Source organism: Rhipicephalus sanguineus, chromosome 2 (assembly GCF_013339695.2).
Source record: "Rhipicephalus sanguineus isolate Rsan-2018 chromosome 2, BIME_Rsan_1.4, whole genome shotgun sequence".
NCBI lineage: Eukaryota > Metazoa > Arthropoda > Arachnida > Ixodida > Ixodidae > Rhipicephalus > Rhipicephalus sanguineus.
Window position 1 is genome coordinate 85,152,793 of NC_051177.1, and position 20,572 is coordinate 85,173,364.

The following is a 20,572-nucleotide window of genomic DNA, read 5'->3' on the forward strand; positions in this document are numbered from 1 at the left end:
TCGCAAACCTGCACTACCTGTGCTGGCCTGGCCGACAGGTAATATCTGGGGACGACATTATATGAGCCTGCTCTGAAAGCGGGTGCGAGAGTAAACGAATCTGGTGTAACATTTAGTACAGTTCTCGTTCTTTTATCTTTGCTCTTGTCTGTTCAATAAAGTTCGCACGACGCCCACCACGCTGTCGGTAATATTGTCCCAGGCTATAAAGAAAACCTGGTGCAATCTAAATATCTAGCGTGCGCGCTCGAGCGTTGCTTTGTGTTCGTCTAGTTTTATTCAGGAATTCGCAGATCTTTCAGCGGCACGTAACTTGAATCGTTTTTGCCGCTGTCATCCCTTCCCACAGACACGTGTGGACGCGGGGAGCTGCTTTGGTTCGAGGCACACCGCGGTCTGCCACGCGTCGGCTCTTTCGAGCGCTCCCGCCGCCATCATCATCAGCTGCGTGACGTCGCGCCTCGTGGCGACGACGTGCCGGCTGCGTCACTTCTGGGGGGTGTGTGCCGGAGCTCGACCAATGAGCTGCGCCGGGAGCGCGATCGAAGCACGCATCGTTCAATAGCAGAGCGAGCCGGGAGCCGCGCCGCCGACACACCCTCTATTTCTGGACCGCGGGACACGCGTGCTGTTTCCCCCGCCAGACGAGCCCGAGGCGAGCAACCGTCGACCCCCCTCTTCCTCTTCTTCCTCGTCGACTGCTGCTGCCGCCGGCTTCGCTCCTCTGTCGGCAACCCCGATCTGCATGCTACCCTGACGCTAGCCGAGGACGCTAAATCTTCGCACTGCGGACCTCAATCCCCACCCGCCCTGGTAAGTAACGTGCCGTTCTTTACCTACTTATAGACAGTAGGTCGTTTTCAATGCCGAGGTTTCGGCGGACCCGAGTTCGTAGTGCCTTCCCCAGGGCGCGCTCGTATACTCGCGTGGAGCCATGGCGACGACCGTGGGAGAGTCGCGCGAGCACAGGGCCAAAACCCTGGTGTGTCGCGCAACGCGCTTTTCAGGCACCGTCGCGATCGTTTGTTTATTGCCGACGTGGTCTGCGATCGGAATTTATGGAAAGAAGCGCCGTGATAGAACTAACCATTTTGCTTGTGGCAAGGAACCAACCAGCCAAATGCGGTCTTCTCCCTATCTTGTACGTATAACGCGCGCGCGCGCGCTTCGTAATGTTACTCGGGGCAAGCGCGGGCTGAAGGAGCTCTACGCTTTGAACAGCGCGTACTTTGAGGGCGCACAGCTGTGGCGAACTTTTACGCGCGGCACGCCTTCGACCAGACCACTTCCACGCGGCTGTGAGTGACGTATAGTAGCAAGATGCCGACATCTGGCGAAGGTGTGTTTAGCAGCGCGGGCACTGTGGATGTGTGGATGGGAGAACGCTTCAGCGTATGCGGACGCTTGTAACAAGTAACATCTGGGTACGGTCTACATTGGCCACTTCGGGGAAATTCGCGAGGCAGCTCGAAGTTATCGCGACTGTCGGCGTTTGCCCTTCGGTGTACGTCACTTTATCGTCTTTATTATTTATTCCTTGCACACCGTTCCAGGCCATCATCTCTAGTCATTCGGGCATTTGACAACGTCAGGAAATTACAAACCGAAAGAAACGTAGTGGAAGGAGGTATCGACGGGAATATTTCATGTCAGACTTATTTATCAGGAAATGTTGATCATTGAGATATACGTTAGAATATTTTTATCAGTTCGAGCTATAGCGCTATCAACTTCCTACTTCGTCTTCGCACGCATGCGCAGATACGAATTTTATTTTAAGGTTGCATTAGCGGAGTATATTCTTTCAGAAATTGGGCTTTTCACACACCCTAAGCTTCGGCCACGAGTTTCTTATGAAAACGTGGTCAAAGCTTTGACGTGTCCAGTGATTTAAGTGATTTTGCCAAGGTATGACAATTTGTTTGGGAATGTTTCTGGGCAAATAAAATGAACACACACTGTAGAATAAATCAGCCGTATAGGCCAGTATAGGCGCCGTGAAGTTTGCTTACGGAAATTAAATTTTAACTGCTTGTTCTTAAATGCTTATGTAGCATCTTGCTTGGTGAACGTGTCACGTCGATCCCGCATATCTGAAACAGGAAGCCTTGAGTATAATTCGTATACGGAATAAATGTTCATTTCTTCATATCTGGAAATGCAAGTAAAAGCTTAGTATAGGCTATGCTCTTATTAAGTATTTCGTAAATAGGTGTACTGATGCTCAGTCCCACGTCAGATATTGACACCTTAATGAGAACTGAAAGGTTCGAACACCCTGTGCAATCGTGGCGTTGATAGTATATAATCATGCAAACGCCGAGAGGCGTTTCATGTTTTGTCGCTTCAACGTTTTATTGGCGTTTTGAATAGGTTTTTGTTGTTGTTGTTGCTGCTGCTGTATTTCGCCACATGCTCATCAGAAGAGAAGGGAGCTCCAGAGGATAATCGCTTTTGAAGTCAATTCTTGCTATCGATATTGTTATAAAAAATCGCTTTCTGCTTAAATACATTATATGATTTGGTGTTGAAGGCAGCATCTCCGTATAAGTGGAGAAAGCAATCCCTTAGTAATCTCTCCTGTCGTAGGATAGTGTAAAATCGTGTAATATGCTGGCACTTTCGCGCTGCATCCTAGATGTTCGTCAGTCTCGCGCTATTCCAAACGCCCGAAACGGATATATATATATATATATATATATATATATATATATATATATATATATATATATATATATATATATGCATTTCGTCCTCTGCGACAACACTGTTGTCTATAGATAAAAGAAAACAATGCCTGTTTACAAAAATCTCAGGGAAGGTATATGGCACAAAATTACGCATTCAACCGATGCTATGTACTGAATGAATATTTTTTCCTTGTCGCTTCCTTAATAATGTTTAAGATGAAAGTACATAAAAAATGGCGCAATGTCATTACAACGCAAAAAAAAAAAGTTACGAGGATGTGTGAGACGCTGAACAGGCTTGCTCCAAGGTTTGTGGCTGAGAAAGATTCATTACCCGTCTAACAATCTTTGTGCGCGCGATATTCAACCCTGAAAACAAAATAAAAAGCGATAGAAAAGACGGCAAATGTCGGTACTTCAAAAGCAGCTGTTCTCGCCTATATGGGCCGCTCATGTTGTTAGGCCTGCAGGATCTGTATGCCAGCTGTATGGCGTATGTACGCTTTCCGCGTGTACTTTTTCCGCAGCGTTTATGCGAGAAAGTACTCACGTGGCAACAGTGTTAAACGTATAGAGGAGATGTGCCTAAAGCTACATACGTATTTCAAATTAGTCGCTAGTCATTTCAGTCGTACACCATGATGGCATGAACAGGGGAGAGAGAGAGAGAGAGTGAGGTCGAATCTTTTTTGTTTGTTTTTATGTTTGCCGAAAATGCGTAGCGCTGTGCGTGAGGCTGGATTCGGTGGTTACAGTGAACACAGGGGCGTAAAAGGGCAGAGAGTGAGGACAGCATCTGGACTGTAGAATAATAATATAAGGCAACTATTTACATGAACACGACAGAGTGAACAGGCAAATGTTTATCCAATGTTCACTGGTGGATTGACTTGCCCGATACATTTCGTCATTCAGTCCCGCAGACCGGCCGGTACTCTACTAATTTCCGTCAGCTTCCTGCTTTAAGGGCTGACGCTTTCGAAACCATCGTGTTTGCCAGTATACAAGGCCACAGGTGTTTTCAAATCGTGCACATGGACACATGTGTGGTGCACCTGTGGCCATACATGACCTCATAAACAGGCGTTTTTGGCCTAACGTTAGGATGTATACCGTTATGTTTTATTTCCTGGCAGTTGACGTTACTGTTTAGTGGGCCTCCGACGAGAATTGTTCGGCCATTTTTGTATACTGCATACACTTTCAAGGTTGAAGTTTTCACGAAAGTACGACACGAAGCCGAATGGGCTTCGTGTCTGCTTTCCGAACGCCGCTATAGCAACCGTGCATGGCGGGGAAGCTGATGCTCGGGCCGATTTTTGTATCTCTCGACGCCGCCGCTGCAGTGAACTGGACTGACATTAGTTATTGCCAGTAAAGTTCATCGCCGGTCCTCGACACGTCGGGCATGTCAATCGGTGACATGCTAGGTACGTCTCCTGCAAGAACGAAGTGCGGCTTCACCGCATAGCTGTGGTTGCTACGCCCAACTCGGTTACCTAAAGGTAGCATTTACTGTAACTCTAGTTCGGCCTAGAGTTCGGCCAGATTCGCGCTGCCCTCTAGCGAATGAGAGTGTTTTTTTCTTGCCACGTGTGATTAAAAAAAAAAAAAAGAAAATACGAGCTCGGGCGGCGGTACGCCATAGTCACTTGTACAAGTGATCTGACTCAAGCGCTCCGCAGCATTTCATCATGATGTATGCGACACTTAGCAAACGATGTATCAGCGCACATGTGACTTGAGCAGACATTCTCTGACATGGTTTATATCGTTGAACATCGGTATATATATTGTGTAGCTCACTTTTCGCCGCTCGGCTTTTAGTGACAACTGAAAGTGATTTACCCATACCTTTCTTGCGCAGTCGTTGCGAAGTGTCCAGCGCTTCGCGTACGCGCATCCGATAACGTGTTGTGGCGATTAGACGACCACCACTCTGACCGTCGTATTGAGCTGCGAAATACACGTTTGAAGGGCTTTGTAGGGTACGTTGTACAAGCACTAAAAGAACAAAAAAACAATGCCTAGACGTGGCCGCCTTTGTGTGCCAATACAAAGGTGATCCCGGCTACATCTTCGTGCCCCTGCAGGGACGCACTGTACGTGAATTAACGACTAGCTTTAAGGAGCATGCTATCCAATAAACACGTATAAATAGGTGCAGAGTTCAAAGAGGCAAGAATAAAAGATCGTTTAAACGAGATATAGTTCATACGTACTATAAAAAGAACAGAACGATAAAGAGTATTCGCAGAGAAAAAAAAAAAACAAAAAAACCTGAGCACCAACTGTGAGCTGCGGGCTCTCGCGATTTGCAATTCCTTTTTCTTGACGTACGTAAAGCGCTTTGTTTTGTTTTTTTCTCCTTTGCTTTGACGGCATTCAATGGTCTATTCTCGCCTTTGTCTCCCATTCGCCTAGCTTGCTTTATTTTAACACGAAAGTGTTTCTTGCCGGGGTCCACCAAGACTTCAGTGACGTATTTCCGTCACGGATATGGCGTTAAGATGTACGCTAACAGATGAGAAAGAAAAAAACAAGGCAAAGTTCCGCTACCGGGAATCGAACCTATGACCTCTCGGTCCGCGACGATAAGCGCCCGGCGCGCTGACTTAGCCATCGAGGCAGCGCGACACTCCACAAACGCGCCTTATCTCTCACATATTCTCTCTCACACGGTGCTCTCTGTTGACGGGGCGGGGCGGTGCCGCCGTCTGTGAGCGGTGAAGAGATGTATTGCGGCATGACACTTACAAGCACCGATAGAGAACCATTCGGCGGCGACGCAGTTAAAGCGTGGCCTCCGAGAAATCCGCCGGCCCGCACTTTCGGAGGCCATAGTTAAAGCGTCTCGATACCAGCGAAAAACAATGGCCACGCTCGCATTGGGGAGTAGCTCTACACGCAGTTACGTTCTTTGCCTTTCGCTTCGTGTTAGCGTGTGACGGCTTGTTGTTGGAGTAGTGCAGCTCACATGCGCCAACGGTGTTTCTCCGCCGACGACTGCTTCCAGTGCGATAGCACCGACTGATACAACTGCTGCAATAAGCGCTGCAGAAAGGCAACTATGTCGACGGGTGGATGTCCTGCCTTGGTGGAGCGAGACAGAGGCCAGCGGGACGTGGAACGCCTGCGCGCGTTCTCGGCTCAAGCTACCAACCTCTGCCTCCCGTGTTGCCGAAGCGCAGTGTGGTAGTGTATGCATGAGCGCAGGCTTAGGTTACCCGATTACTCAGGAGTGCACACCGTGCCGTTTGTCTCCTTAATTAACGACGCTTTGAAGAAGTTCATATCGAGTATACTGGTATACATAGTATACATAATAAACACTGGTATACCAGTCTTTATTATGTACCTGTTGATGTCATCTTTGCGCGGGATTCACGATACGCTGTGTCCAGGTATATGTTAACTACGTCAGCTACCACAACGGTTAAATCATGATTGTGGGTGTTTGTCATCGCGATGGAGATGTGCCACTAGGCGTCAACGTGGGTGCATCCACGTCAAACGGTGCTATAGCTGCCAAACACCAATACACTTTGTAGAAGCTCTCGTATATCACTACACAATAAGCACTACTTCTGTGAAGACACGTTTCACTTTCGTGTTATACCGATTCATATGACGGAGGAATCAGCCATGTTTTTTTTTTATTTTGAGTGGGTATTTTTCTTTTATGTTTCGTGTGCGTAGAACACTCTAAAGCATTTACGTCAGATCTCGGCTCTACATGCGATACATGTACTGTCGGCTTCGTTTGAAATGACTAAATTATCAGGCTGGTGGCGACATATCCGATATACGAGTACCCACGAGATGTTTTGGGTAACATTAAAAAATTCTTAAACACGACGTTTCCGAGAAAAAGAATGGGACATTTTTCCGTGTAAACTCTCTGGTGCGGCGGACGTCGGTGAATCTTAAAATCGCGCTAATCGGTGCGTAATCACATAAGATAGCCCATAATCACCAGCGTGATTACGCCTACCGCACGGCGAAGGCCTCTCCAATTTTTCTCCTATTAACGCGGTCTTGTGCTTGCTGCGGTCACGTTATCCCCTCAAACTTCTTGATCTCTGGTGCGATCTTGTACGCGTTACAAAATAAACACGGAGGCGTGGCATTACAACCAGCCGCACGTGACCGCACGTAACCGCACGCGATTGGTCGATGCAGAGACGTGACGTCTGTTGCGGTTCAAATGGGCCATTCGCGTGCGGCTGGATGTAACGCCACGCCTCCGTGTTTATTTGGAATGTGTACAAGATCGCACAAGAGTGGTGCGATCTTGTACCCACTTAAATTCCGTTATTATGCCCACTTAAATTTCCGTTAAATGGGCATGGACAGGGCATTCAGCGATAAGGCAAGATAACCGGTGGTCATCCTGCTTGGCATGAATTCTGAAGATCATGTGATTCTCGAGATATGCGCCATCACACTTGAGGGGTGAGAAGGAGATAGAGAGGGAGGGAAGCGTTGGGCATTTAAGAATTTTCATGTTCAGCGACGTGTCACTGGAGTGGCGCTGCCCACTATAGGAAGAAAATGTCAGTCAGCGACTGACGACCGCGTGTTCACTTCTGAGACACCTGCTGATTACATTTCTCAAAAAGGGGACGCGCTGCAGATCCCGCAAACTTTTGCGGCCGACAGTACATGTGTGTTGCCGTGCAGATGCGGTTACCGTGCCGGCTTTTCCGCGTGTACCGCACAGTGTCGAGACCAGCATGAACAAAGGAAATATACTTCATCATACAAAACAGGGCGCTTTTGAAACCGCGAGTGGAACTTATTGATGGCGCATAGTATACAATTTTGAAGTCATTGTGCACACTGGCGGGTGTAACTCGTGCCCAACAAGAAACGTATATTTCTTAAACTTATTCAATTTCTTTGACGCGTTTGTCTACTCTGTTTATTTTTTTAGGGTAAATGCATTAATGGGCAGCGTCAGCAGTGCGCGTGGTCCGCCGCGGTGGTACAGTGTGGGTGGTCGGCTACTCACCCTAAGGTGGCGGGTTCGATCCCGGTCGCGGCGGTCGCATTTCGACGGAGGCGGAATGCGAGAGGCCCGCGTATCCTGCACGATATCAGTTCACGTTAAAGAACAACAGATGGTCGAAATTTCCGGAGCCCTCTGCTACGGCGTGCTCATAATCATGTCGTGGTTTTGAAACTTAAAACCCGGGATTTTATTTATCAATTGCTTGATCACGCAACTCATGCTATTGCTACAGCATAAATATTTTTGAAAGTGGAGGCTGCTACAATCATCGTGTTCGTATATCTCGCTAGCTTCTTTAAATTACTGCAGCCAGACCCAGAAAAACGGAATGGCAAAAAAAAAAAGGAAGGAAAGCCAGCGGTTAAAATATTCGAACCCTCGCCGTTAACAGACCCTGTTTAGATGCCGTGGCGTTTTGATTTTAAATAGACGGGCGCACTTCAGTGCTCGGGAGCATTATCGCACGAGTAAATGCCAACGCGAGCTCAGAAAAAAAAAAAAATGCTGACGTCTGTGCGAAACAAGAGCAGCAGAACGGCCACATCGCGACAGTTTTCACACCTTGAAAGGTCACTTCATCTCAACCAAACCGGAGAAAACCTGCTCACGCAGAGGTGTGCTAGAAGTGCCTTGCACGTACGAATGACGGATGACTTGTCGCTGACAGATGAGTTAGGCAATATTTTCGGCGAAAGCGAAATGCTTGAACGCGTGTGTATCGGGGTGTTCTTAAAGGAGTACTGACACGAATTTTAAAAATTTTCGAATTGTTGCTCTAAATAAAAATACTGGTGTCGAGAAACCTAAAACGAGCATTGTGGTGCCTGGGAATGCATCGTATATATTCTAATTACCGCTACCGCCGCTACCTTAAAAAGACTCTTTCGGTTTCGATATCGAGGGGGCGGCTTCTCGGTGACGTTTCATACCAGTGTGACGTCACGGGGACATAGAAACTCGCGACGTACTAGCGGCCAGGGTGTCGGAACGAAATGTTTTTCGTTTTGGTTTTAGTTTCGTTCCACCGCAAAAAGTTCCGTTCCGTTTCTGTTCCGGAACGAAAAAAAAGGTCCGTAACGGTTCGTAACGGTTTTATTTAATGAAAATTTTGAAGTTAAGGTAATGTTAAAATACATTGGATTTTTGATGTAGTTACTTGCCCTCTTCTTAAGAAAGTGGGACAAGGGTAAAACACGTTCTTCAGAGGAGCGGTAGTAACTGTACCACGAATTCTTACCAACTAGCACAAACCAGTATACCTTTCAAAGTCATAGTATTTATTTTCTCAAAAGTCAATTACGACTTTTTTAGTGGGCTCAATGCTGTGTGTCAAGGGAGTGAGCGCGATCTCAGAAGCAGTACGTCATTGAGTGTATTCTCTGATGTGCGAGACCGCTGTTCTGATAAAAAAATCGCCAGGCCTGGGCGGAACGCCCCGTCAAGTTCAATTCCATTCCTTTAATTCCTCAATGTAGGAAAGGCATCTTGATAGTTTATCGAGCTATGAATGAACGCCCCATAAAGCTGATGTCATCAGATGCATTAAGAACTGCAAAAGTACGCAAAACACGTTACCAAGTTCGAGGGATAGTAGCTTGGTGACATATCTCGTGCAGTACAACCACCACCCTACTAATTAGCATAGGGGCAGTCCTCCCGCTACCTATAGTATTTGCATGGTCAGCATGTTTGAACGAATGGCGATGGTTTAATATTGTTTAAGCTTAAAAGTGTTTATACTAAAATGACTACCTAGCGTATTTTTATGCTGACAAAAGTAGTATTCAAGAAGACTAAGCAGTTTTGCCACGCGTCTAAAGAGGTCGTGAGTATGGAGAAAGTTAAGATTTAGTTAACGGGGCACAAAACCCTCTAGATCTGCTGGTATTAATTGGAACAGTGCACCGCTCGGGCACCCTATTCCTTTGCATCGAATGCGGAACACTGAGCCGCACTGCTCGTCAGCACTCACGCTTGTCAAGCACGCCTCGCAAGCATGGATGGGGTGAGGAGAACTTTCTGTGCAGGCCTGTGCGCAGGTATACATGCAATATCTTCCTTGTCGCAAAGGTTATTTACGTGTGTCAGGTACTGAACTGCTCGTGAGATAAAGATCAGGCTGTGTACAGAGTATTCGTCATATTCGTGTGGGGGTATCAATGGGAACCGCGCAGGGGTAACTTGTTTCTCCCTTCAGCATCTGCTGGGATAATGCATTTGTTTGTACACTAACTTACGCCTCGGTTTCTAGCAGGCGCGTTTCTTATAAATGTACCGTGCTTGTAATTAGCCAAGCCATTTTAAAAATACTGCTTTATTGTTAATTTCGAGGCTCTGACTTACTAATGTTTCAAGTTTAAAAAACAGCACGTAGAAGAAAACGTGCTCTGTTTTCGGAAAAAAGACGTAATTGTATTCCCATTTCATTCCGTGCAAAAGGCGCTTCAATACATTCCCATTCCATTCCTTCAAGCGTTGTCCCCATTCGATTCCCATTTCATTCCGGGGTCGCGAAAGTGTAGAATGATTCAGGAGTCATTCCAATTCTGGAGTTTCAACTCCACAACACTGGTGGGAAGCATTAAACCACACACGCTTTGCGCAATTAGCATTGTTTGATGACTGGTTGTTATTTTACTCTTCTGCCACGCTATATTGCATATGTTAACACGATTCCTTGCCCGACATGACGCATGTAGAGAGTATTTTTGCGCAGGCGTTACAAGCACCAGCGTGGCATCGTGGTGGAAACTTGACCGCCACGCAGAGGGCACGGGTTAAAATCCCACCCGATCCTAGAAGTTTGTTTCTCATTTCATCTTTTCTTATTTCACGCGATAGTGGTCACGGACACCGGCGGCGGCGGACAACCATCACGCCAAAATCAGCTGTTGTGATCTCATAATAGCTTTCGCTGTAACAAACTTCAGCGTCGACAATGCCCTCTCCACTTTGGCCTGCGTGACAGGCACACAAAAGTCTACTTGCGTTAATATAAACATCTCTGGTTGTCACTGTTTTCGTTTTTCGCACTATTTCAACATATCTTTACTTTGGAATCCCTGCCTGAGGTACGCGCTAATACTGTATCCTAAGATATGCACATTGCATGAGCTCAGTTGTTCCGGATTGCGAAGTTTTCTCGTGAACCGAAAAACGATTGAAAAAATTTCGGTTTCACTCCGGAACGAAATAATAGATAAAGTTTCGGTTACGTTTTCGTTCCGGTCAAAAATATCGTTTTTTTCGTTTTTCGTTTTCGGTTTTTGTTCCGTTCCGACACTCTGCTAGCGGCAAATCGGTCATCTGCTCGTGGTGCACATAGAACAACGATGAGTGAATTGTCGTCCAGTGACGCTGACAGTGATTTCTGCGATTTAGGCTGCATGCAGGACGCAGAACTCGCAAACTCCGGGGAACTGTGTTGACTCGTCGGGGTAATGTCCATTGCCGTGGTTCTGGCTTGTAGATGCTCAGCGACGAAAACGTCAAAGTCAAATTAAAATATTTTATACGTGTTCTCAGACTCCGGTGTGTGGAAGGCGTTGACACTGCATACCAAGGAAAAGAAAAATGTCCCTTTTGCGATGTCTTAAAATTGTGTCAGTACTCCTTTAAGTCACTAGTGATAAATGTTAGCCCGAAGACCTCCCGTAATCTACCCGACGTGGTAGCTTAAAACGTAACGTCACGCTGCTTAGTTCGCGGGTTCGATTCCAGTCCACGGCGGCCGCATTTCGGTGGGGGCGAAATGCAAAGAACACCTGTGCGCTTAGATTTAGGTGCACGATAAAAAACCCCAGGTGGTCGAAATCAATCCGGAGTACCCCGGTACAGCGTGCTTCATAATCGTATCTGGGCTTTTGGCACGTATAAAACGCCAGCAAAATTCTCCCGGAATCTGATGGTTCGGGACTTTCAACCCCGCAATTTACACGTATTTACGGCTTGTACGTGACGTCATTGACGCAGGTTCTTAACGCACTGATACTCCAACATGGCGGATATGACGACGTCAAGGCAGCATAATCACGTTGTGGTTAACCTGCATCAATGTGATAACGACGCCGCTGGAATGTTTTCGGCCTCGGTACGTGAATAACGAAAGAACGTTGTAAGGAGTGGGGGTACGGCGGGTCTCGTTACGGTAGCTGGCTCCCGCCGTCCGTCCCCATAGCCGAAGGTTCCCAGTGAGGAGGCGCGTTCTTTCAAGAAGGAACGTAGATTTATTTACATGGTTAAGAGATTGGAGTGAAAAGAGAGAGCAGAGCAACATCAAAAGTCTTCGGCTTTTATAGCCCCGAGACCGTCACTGCAGAAGCACAGACAAACCGGTGTCAGCGTCTTCCGCCAATCCGGTGACCTGTCGTCTTTGCGTCCGGCCTCCCGAAAGGAGGCAAAGAGTCACACAATACACTCGCCACGCCCCGAAGACTCGTAGGTGAGAAGGTCGGCGAGGAGTTTCAGTCCAAAGGGGAAAGGGCCGATGACCTCCGCTTCCACTGCCGGGAATACTCGGAAGAAGCGATGAATGAAGGCCGCCTCGGGTGAAGGCCCCACCTGGGTTGATGGGAGCGTCTTCAACGGCGCAGTCCCACGCTGACCAAAACGCACGGTAAAGCAGGTGTGTCGAATTCCGGAAAACACGCAGACCGCTCCCTCTGGCACGGGTTAATTTTCCCTGCTGCGGTAGGGTAGAATGCAGGTGTGACTGGGTGAGAAACTCTCCCGCGATGCTATCTCACGCAGAGAACAACAAGCCAAAAAGGGGTCTCCGAATTCCGACGACCTTTTTCTGGGAAATCCGTCCACGGCGACCTGCTCGCTCGCTCGGCATAGGCTCCTCCTGGAAGAATCGGCATTCCTGCCTCCGTCTAAGCGCCGATACGGGGGGGAAGACAGCATTCCGGTAGACAGCTGTACGCTCAATGGCGTCTGCCTCGATGAATATTAAGGCCAAACGTAACAGCTCCTCCGCCGCCCGGAAAATCTCGACTGGCCAGCGCTCACAACCGCTGGGCACGAAGAGAAAGGCCGGTGATGAGGACGACGTCCTGTCTTGGAACCGCAACTGCGAACTCGCAACAAACTCCCAAACCACCTCACAATGATCGACAGCAGCAAAGCGAACCACACAACACAATGCCATGCCGCGATCAAGCGCCTTGGACTCGCTAAAAACTCTCCAGGCTTCTCAAAACACACAAAGAAATGAAAAACCCGCTACTCTAAAATTTTGGCAGAATTTCGTGCCGCCAAAGCTACAACACTCATGGATGAGGAGATGCCTACAAGATGAATCATTTTGGCCGTCCAAGCAAAACAACACCAAAAGCAGATATAATCTGGCTCTAGATCCCTGAAACAACCAATTTTAAAACAAGTCTGCTCCTACCATCCGCACTGCTATGTAGCGTTACCTTCTCATATCTAACTACACGAAAAACAATCGACAACACAGCTTTCACATGAAGGCTGCCTAAAATCTATACAAGATATCTGTGCGTATTATCTACGCTCACTCAAAACAAACTCAAAACGTAGCCGCAATTACCTACTTGAGACACACCCCGACGCACTAACAAACACTTTCACAACAGATTCAGCTGCGTCACACAACTGTCTGAAACGTGTCCCTAACCTTAATGTTCGGTAAAGCGTAACGCTCAGCTTACGTGATCACACGACCTGTAAGCCATCAATGAATGTAAACAAAATAGAGGGAATAAACATCGCGTACTAACATGCTCGTGTGGTCAATGCTACCCGTCCCTGAGAGCCGCTCTGATAAAGAACGCACTGCGCTCTGCTGTGCTCTTTAGCTCTACACTGCTCGTATTCATAGAGCGCTGAAACATTAAACCACCCAATTAGCCATACGCCACATCCCTAGAAACTCAACTTCTCTAAACACGCGACAGAACCTAAATGTTCACGAAAAACAACACGCAAAGAAAATAACTCTTGATGCCGTACACCTCGGAAGCACCTGATGTAATCTGAGTTATATTCGTGCTGAATGCCCGGCCCCATATGCTTGTCAATCCTGACAGTGGTCCACTAAAATAGCCACATTCAGCGCCAAACCTGAGCATTTCAAAAACCGCTTTGCTTTTACTCTGAAACCTTCGTCAAAATTGCTCATTTGCTCCCTTAAAATGGGTGACAGTATACTACTTCGCGCTATACATAAAAAGCACAAACAAGTGAAATTCGGTTCCGCTCGACAAACGCTACCACTGCTTCACAATTAGCGGTCGTACCAATTTGCACTCATGACTGCCGTGACTCATCTTACGCGGTCAGCTCACTTCCGTGCGGGTCACTGCTTCCGCGCAAGTAACTCATAATATTGCGCCCACAACTATTTCGCACAAAGCTTATAGGCTCAATAAAAGAAACACATAGATCGCTTAAAAATACCAAAAAGTAAGAAACTGCTTAGCTAAACAAACTAGTCGCGGAGATAACAAAAGAACACTACATCAAACTAAAATAACCTTACAAAAAAAAGTTCTTTTGACAAACTCACGTTCTCCGACAAGCTTACAGCTTTCTTCCTCTCTTTAGTCGTACTCGTGGCGGTCGCGGTCTTGGCGGCATTTCATTTCGCCAGAGACTACAATGAGCGCGCGCCATTAGCTGTACTTCGCCGTCACGCCTCATTCCGCAATTCCGACGGTTTCCTTCACAAAGGCGAAGGGGACACGAGAAACGCGGGGGAAAGAGTGGCAATCCTCTCTTTTTGTTTGCTCTCGCTAGGCGCTCTGCTCCTCCTGCCTTGCGTCTAGGAACACCTTGACATGGTTGTCCCCGCAAACTTGTACCTGTCGAAGGCACCCTCCGTCGTGGGGATGCGCATTGTTCTCCCCCGCTTCCCCCTTTTCGCCGCTTGCACCTTACTGCGTGCCCCGAAGGACGTTTCCCTGAACTGCCCGATGACCTGTCCTTTTTCTTTCTGCGGTGCGGCGGTCGCTTGCACCCGACTGTACGCCTCAAAGGACGTTTTCTCAAACTGCCCGCTCGCCTGTCCTGTGTTTCGCTCTTACGTGTGCCACCTGTCTCAACACTTCGCGGCGCCGCACGAGTCCGCTTTTTTCTTTTTCGGCGACGTTTGCGAACATTTCCCCGATTACGGTGGACTTCACTCAGGATTGCGACATCGGCATCTTCACAACTCATGGATGCTTGTGCGCCACTTTCTCCCTTGCTTAAGTCATTCGACTTCTCCGCTCCGTTGCACTGTCGGGCCAATTGATCTGTGCTCTCATTTGCAAAAACTACAGCTGGGCCCTTCTCGACAATATGGCTCTCTACCCTCTCACACTCTGGGGTATTTCCTCCACTATCAAAAGAAACCTTTTTTGAGAGGCTCTCTCCGATAGTGCTGTCTATCTGGAGCGTCGCGTCACCGCTACGTTTAGGACTAGCGTTGTCCTCTTCTCCCTCGACTTCCGGAAGGCCATTCACGTGTTGGGGTGCGAGGGAAGTCTCCAACTCCTCGATGACCCTATTAGGGCGGTTGGAACCAGCCTCGGTCCCACACGGAATGCCTTTCGGAATCCTTTCAGTCTCCCTACCAGCCGCGGTCTTGTCTTCTATTTGCTCGGCCTTCGCACAATCAGAGAAACGCGTACATTTATCAGGCGCGATTTCGCTATCCGCGACCTGTCTCTCGGTTTTCTCCGCAGAAGGCTCCGTGCGCATGTCGCACTCGTAGAGACGCGTACCTTTCCCTGGTGGTATCTCACAAGGAGCGGCTTTCTTTGTGGCTTTAAAGTGCACCGCACTCGCCATTTCTTCGCACCTTTCGTGCGCAACCTCTGCGGACGTCTGATTTCTCCGCCGCATTGCCTCAACTTTACGCTCCAACATTTCAAGCTCTTCGTCTAAGGCTCGCTCGCGTTCATCTCTTTCTTTCTTTTCTCTTTCCTCTCTTCTCTTTTCTCGCTCTTCAAACCTTTTGAAAGCTATTAACGCGCCGTTAATGTCCTCCTCACTGGATTCCCTAATAATCAGCTTCCACATATTCGTCCTTGCCATTTTTTTCTCTACTTTGATGCCGAGATGCTCGCACACAAACAAGAGCTCATCTTTCAGCATCGTCCTCAAATCCATGACTGCCGCTTTGCTTTGGTCCTGCTCACACATAGTTAGGTGATCCCTCAAACTCACTTGTTACGAATAACTAGGTGATCTACCTAACCCACAAAAATACAATCCAGCTTCTACACTACTCAAGTGTAAACGCAAAATGAAGCCTGGAAAGTCATAGCAAAGACCAAGCACTCACCACAAACGAAGCACCATGTCGCAAGGTCCATCTCACCGCTGCCAACCAGTTGTAAGGAGTGGGGGTACGGCGGGTCTCGTTACGGTAGCTGGCTCCCGCCGTCCGTCCCCATAGCCGAAGGTTCCCAGTGAGGAGGCGCGTTCTTTCAAGAAGGAACGTAGATTTATTTACATGGTTAAGAGATTGGAGTGAAAAGAGAGAGCAGAGCAACATCAAAAGTCTTCGGCTTTTATAGCCCCGAGACCGTCACTGCAGAAGCACAGACAAACCGGTGTCAGCGTCTTCCGCCAATCCGGTGACCTGTCGTCTTTGCGTCCGGCCTCCCGAAAGGAGGCAAAGAGTCACACAATACACTCGCCACGCCCCGAAGACTCGTAGGTGAGAAGGTCGGCGAGGAGTTTCAGTCCAAAGGGGAAAGGGCCGATGACCTCCGCTTCCACTGCCGGGAATACTCGGAAGAAGCGATGAATGAAGGCCGCCTCGGGTGAAGGCCCCACCTGGGTTGATGGGAGCGTCTTCAACGGCGCAGTCCCACGCTGACCAAAACGCACGGTAAAGCAGGTGTGTCGAATTCCGGAAAACACGCAGACCGCTCCCTCTGGCACGGGTTAATTTTCCCTGCTGCGGTAGGGTAGAATGCAGGTGTGACTGGGTGAGAAACTCTCCCGCGATGCTATCTCACGCAGAGAACAACAAGCCAAAAAGGGGTCTCCGAATTCCGACGACCTTTTTCTGGGAAATCCGTCCACGGCGACCTGCTCGCTCGCTCGGCATAGGCTCCTCCTGGAAGAATCGGCATTCCTGCCTCCGTCTAAGCGCCGATACGGGGGGGAAGACAGCATTCCGGTAGACAGCTGTACGCTCAATGGCGTCTGCCTCGATGAATATTAAGGCCAAACGTAACAACGTGCATATACAGTGTACTCATAACATTAACGTGACATTACATGCTTCGCGCCTCACCATGTTGGCATTTCAATACGTCAGTTTCAGTGACGTCACTGCAAGCTATCTATATGGTCGTGATATGCTTATTTGCCGATGAACTAAATGAGAACCATACGTGGTGAGCATTATACATGTATGCAAACAGGGAAGTGACCAGAATTTTTTTCGACGGTGGGAAGGGGGTTCAATTACTTTTTTGTGTGTGTTCGTGCATGTGTTCGTATGTGTGCGTTATATTACACATACAAAATGAAAAATTTCGGGGGGGGGGGTAATGTTGACCCCCCCCCCCACACACACACACACTACTGGCTACGCCAGGATAACAGAAACGTTTCAATGGAGTCAATGGAATCAATGGAGTTTTTCAACAGCGCAAACTGGGCTGCCAAATGCGGTGTCACACTCTGCAGCAGAAAAAAAAAAAAACTGACTTGAATTGCCAAGTACAATCTCTTCAACGTTGTATGTGGAGTAGCCGACCACGCAATAGTTGCCAGCACTTAACTGACGTGAATAAATAGAAAAAGAAAGCTTCGAAGTACTTAAACTTCTGGCGAGAATGTTACAACGCACGTAAAAAAAAAAAGAAATGAAATGGTCATCGAGCTTGTGTTCTCTCACCGCTGAGATAACACATCGGGATTGGAAGCGCATTCAATAGCGGCCGCGTGGTGCGGTCTAACCAAAAAGGCAACTGTGTAACAGCAGCATGACCGGTGGTCGCAGTCTCGCAAAAGAATAAAAAAAAATAAAAATAAAGATAGCATAGCGATTCGAGGACGTCTGTGCGCGGGATAGGCTCGGAGACACGAGATAGCTGCCGCTGCTGTAACGGGAGCAGCGTGAGCTGCGTGGGCTTGGCGGCCCGTCGCTTTCCAGTCGTTGGGCGGATCGAGTTGCCTCCATCCAAGGATCGGCGGCGAAAGCTTCGCATATGCGCCAGCTGCGATTCCCTCCACGCTGCCGTTGGTGACATGCAGGCGGCCTCGATTTAATTCCCCATTTAAACGTCGCCGCCGTGGTCGCCGGTGACTATGGCGTATACTGCGAGAGGGTGTGCGACTTTTCTAAAATGTTTGGTTATCTACTGCTGGTCACAAGAGGTGGTGAAATCAAGTTTGATGATAAAAACTCGCAGGGTCCCTTGCGCATTCACCTAAGACGACTCGAAGGCGAAAGTCATCTTCTTTTCCTTCTCAGTCGATGTATTGATTCTCCCTCGCACTCCTCCGATATATTTCTGCTCCTAACGTGATTTTGCACTGCCTCCAGGATCGGAGGCATTGCAGGCTTTCTGCACCTAATCAGATTTTGCACTGCCTCCGTGATGGGCCCACGTTTGACCAAGCGACAATGTCACGTGGTTACGTCATCATTTGACGTCGCGTTATGTAGCGCCGTAGTGACGGCGTGGTGACATCATAATGACGTCAAACGTTTTGGTGTCTGCGACGTCATGATTCATATGGTGACGTCATTACGTGATGATTTTTTTTTTGCGTCACTCGTGTTGACGCCGACGCTGTGGGACGCCGCCGACGGTCAATTTTCGCGTTTGATCAGGCATCTAAGGCTTTCTCCCTAATATCTTACGTTTTATGTGCCGACACCACGATATGATTGAGGATCGCCGTAGTGGAGGGCTCCGGAAATAAGTTTTTGTGTCTACCGTCTTTTCCGCCGCTTTACGATTTTTCAGATGTTAGCGGCGTTTGTGGTGTCTTGACTACTCTCTTGTGTCCCTGTTTGCACACCTTGTCTTTTTAAATGGCCCTTAAACAACCTCTGCATACACAAAGAATGAACGTGTTATTTTCCCGGCGTTTCCCTCTTTTCGGCGCAATTAGTGACGCCAGCGGTCTGTTCACGTGACGTCACGAGGAGATAACCTCTCGGTTGTTCCAGATACGAGGAATATCAGTAGTGGATTGTCTCCTACCCTGCTTTTCCATGCAGTCGCACGCCCGTTCTCCTTGCCTCGCATAATTATCATGCGCGATCAACTGTTTTCACTTCGTCTTGTGCGTTTTCGACTGCGCAAGCAAAGGTAACGCCGTGTTGCCGAAAAGCGCGAAATCCTGATAGGCTTAACGCTTAGCGCAGTCATCGTCCGCGTGTTTTATGAAGAAATAAGTGGCGAGGAGGAGAGAGCACCTTTAGGAAGGTTCGTGAAGGCGAAAAAGAAACAACTCTCACGTCCTTGAACTCGGGAGTGGTTTAGGGGCCCTTTAACGTGCACTAACATCGCACAGTACTCGGACCTCCAGCAAACCGCTTCCATCGAAATGCGACCGCCGTGGCCAGGATCGAAACCGCGGCCTTCGGGTCAGCGGCCGGAATCAAGTTGGAGGGTACGTTACAGAAAAAGTGTGATTGGAATTAATCCTCCAGAGCCTTCCGGTACGGCTTCCATCATAATGTACTGGTGCGGCAGAGACTTCGCGCGGCGAAACACGAGAGCGCGGGCTCGTATTCCCGGCTAAGGCGGCCGGGCCACCTATGAATGCATGGGGGCGTATATAGCGCCTCAGAGATCGTGTGTTCCACGTTACTGAGCATAGGCGTGAAAAAAAGTGAAATGTTCTGCTTCAAGACGTCGTTTGTTAAAGATCATGCTTTAAAGGGCCCCTAAACCACTCCGAGTTCAAAGACGAGAGAGCGGTTTCTTCTTGCTCGACTTCATTACCCTTCCTACAAACGCTATCTCCTCCTCGCCACTTATTCCTCCATAAAACACGTGGACAATGTAAACAATAAGCGTTGAACCTATCAGGATTTCGCGCTTTTAGGTTCCACGCTGTTCTCTTCTGCGCAGTCGAAATAGCACAAAACGAAGTGAAATCAGTTGATCGCGCACGATATAGTCATGCAAGGCAAGTCAGAACGGGCGTGCGACCGCATGACAAAGCAGGCTAGGGGGCAATTCACGATTGATATCCCGTGTATGTGGACCAATGGAGAGCTTATTTCCTCATGACGTCACGTGAACAGACTGCTGGCGTCACAAATTCCGCCGAAAATACTGGAAACGCCAGAAGAGATGACAGCGCTCGTTCTACAGAGGTTGTTTAGGGGCCCTCTAAACGCTAGGATAAGCTTGAAGGTGTGACTACTTGAACAAGGTTCAATGTATCCGATGGTGAAAGTCTGACGAGTCAAATCTGGCATCCGGTGATTTGAACGTTCCTGCCAGTGGACGTCTTTGTGTGGTTTCGCCTTCAAAACACATTCGCGGCATACTTTGCGTCTGCGCAAGGCGCGAACAGTGTCGAAGAAACAATGCCGAGGTGGCTCAAAAATGGGCGCAAAATAAGTTGCACGTGTATTTGTAACGCGAGAAGTTCGCACACCGCTTGAATGTGCCGTTTTTGTTTTTGTTTTTTTGTTCACAGCGCTTCTATATATTCCCGAAGAGCCGGCAACGCGACACCGTTGCACCGGGACCAAGATGACGATCAAGGAGAATTTGATAACCATGGTGAAGTACGTCTCGCCCAACCTGCGGCTAGTCCCTCTCAAGATGCACATGTTCCTCTACTTCGGAGGTGAGTCCTCGATAGGATCAAATTTGTGTTTTCTTGTGTCATCTTCAGAAAAAAAAGATTCCTCGCTATTACTGGGTGA

General features: G+C 48.3%; 1 protein-coding gene across 3 annotated transcripts in view; it reads left to right on the top strand.

Annotated features, from left to right (window-relative positions):
- The first annotated feature begins 429 nt into the window (after positions 1 to 429).
- LOC119381711 (major facilitator superfamily domain-containing protein 6) overlaps positions 430 to 20,572 on the top strand; it is an 85,014-nt gene continuing 64,871 nt past the window's right edge. The window contains exons 1-2 of one of the 3 annotated variants that reach the window (XM_049412469.1): positions 430 to 813; positions 20,341 to 20,493. In XM_049412469.1, coding sequence (XP_049268426.1) covers positions 20,397 to 20,493 — 97 coding nt within the window. In that variant the 5' untranslated portion in view covers positions 430 to 813; positions 20,341 to 20,396. The remainder of the gene's footprint in view (positions 814 to 20,340; positions 20,494 to 20,572) is intronic. The other 2 variants (XM_049412468.1, XM_037649479.2) reach the window with 2 other exon arrangements.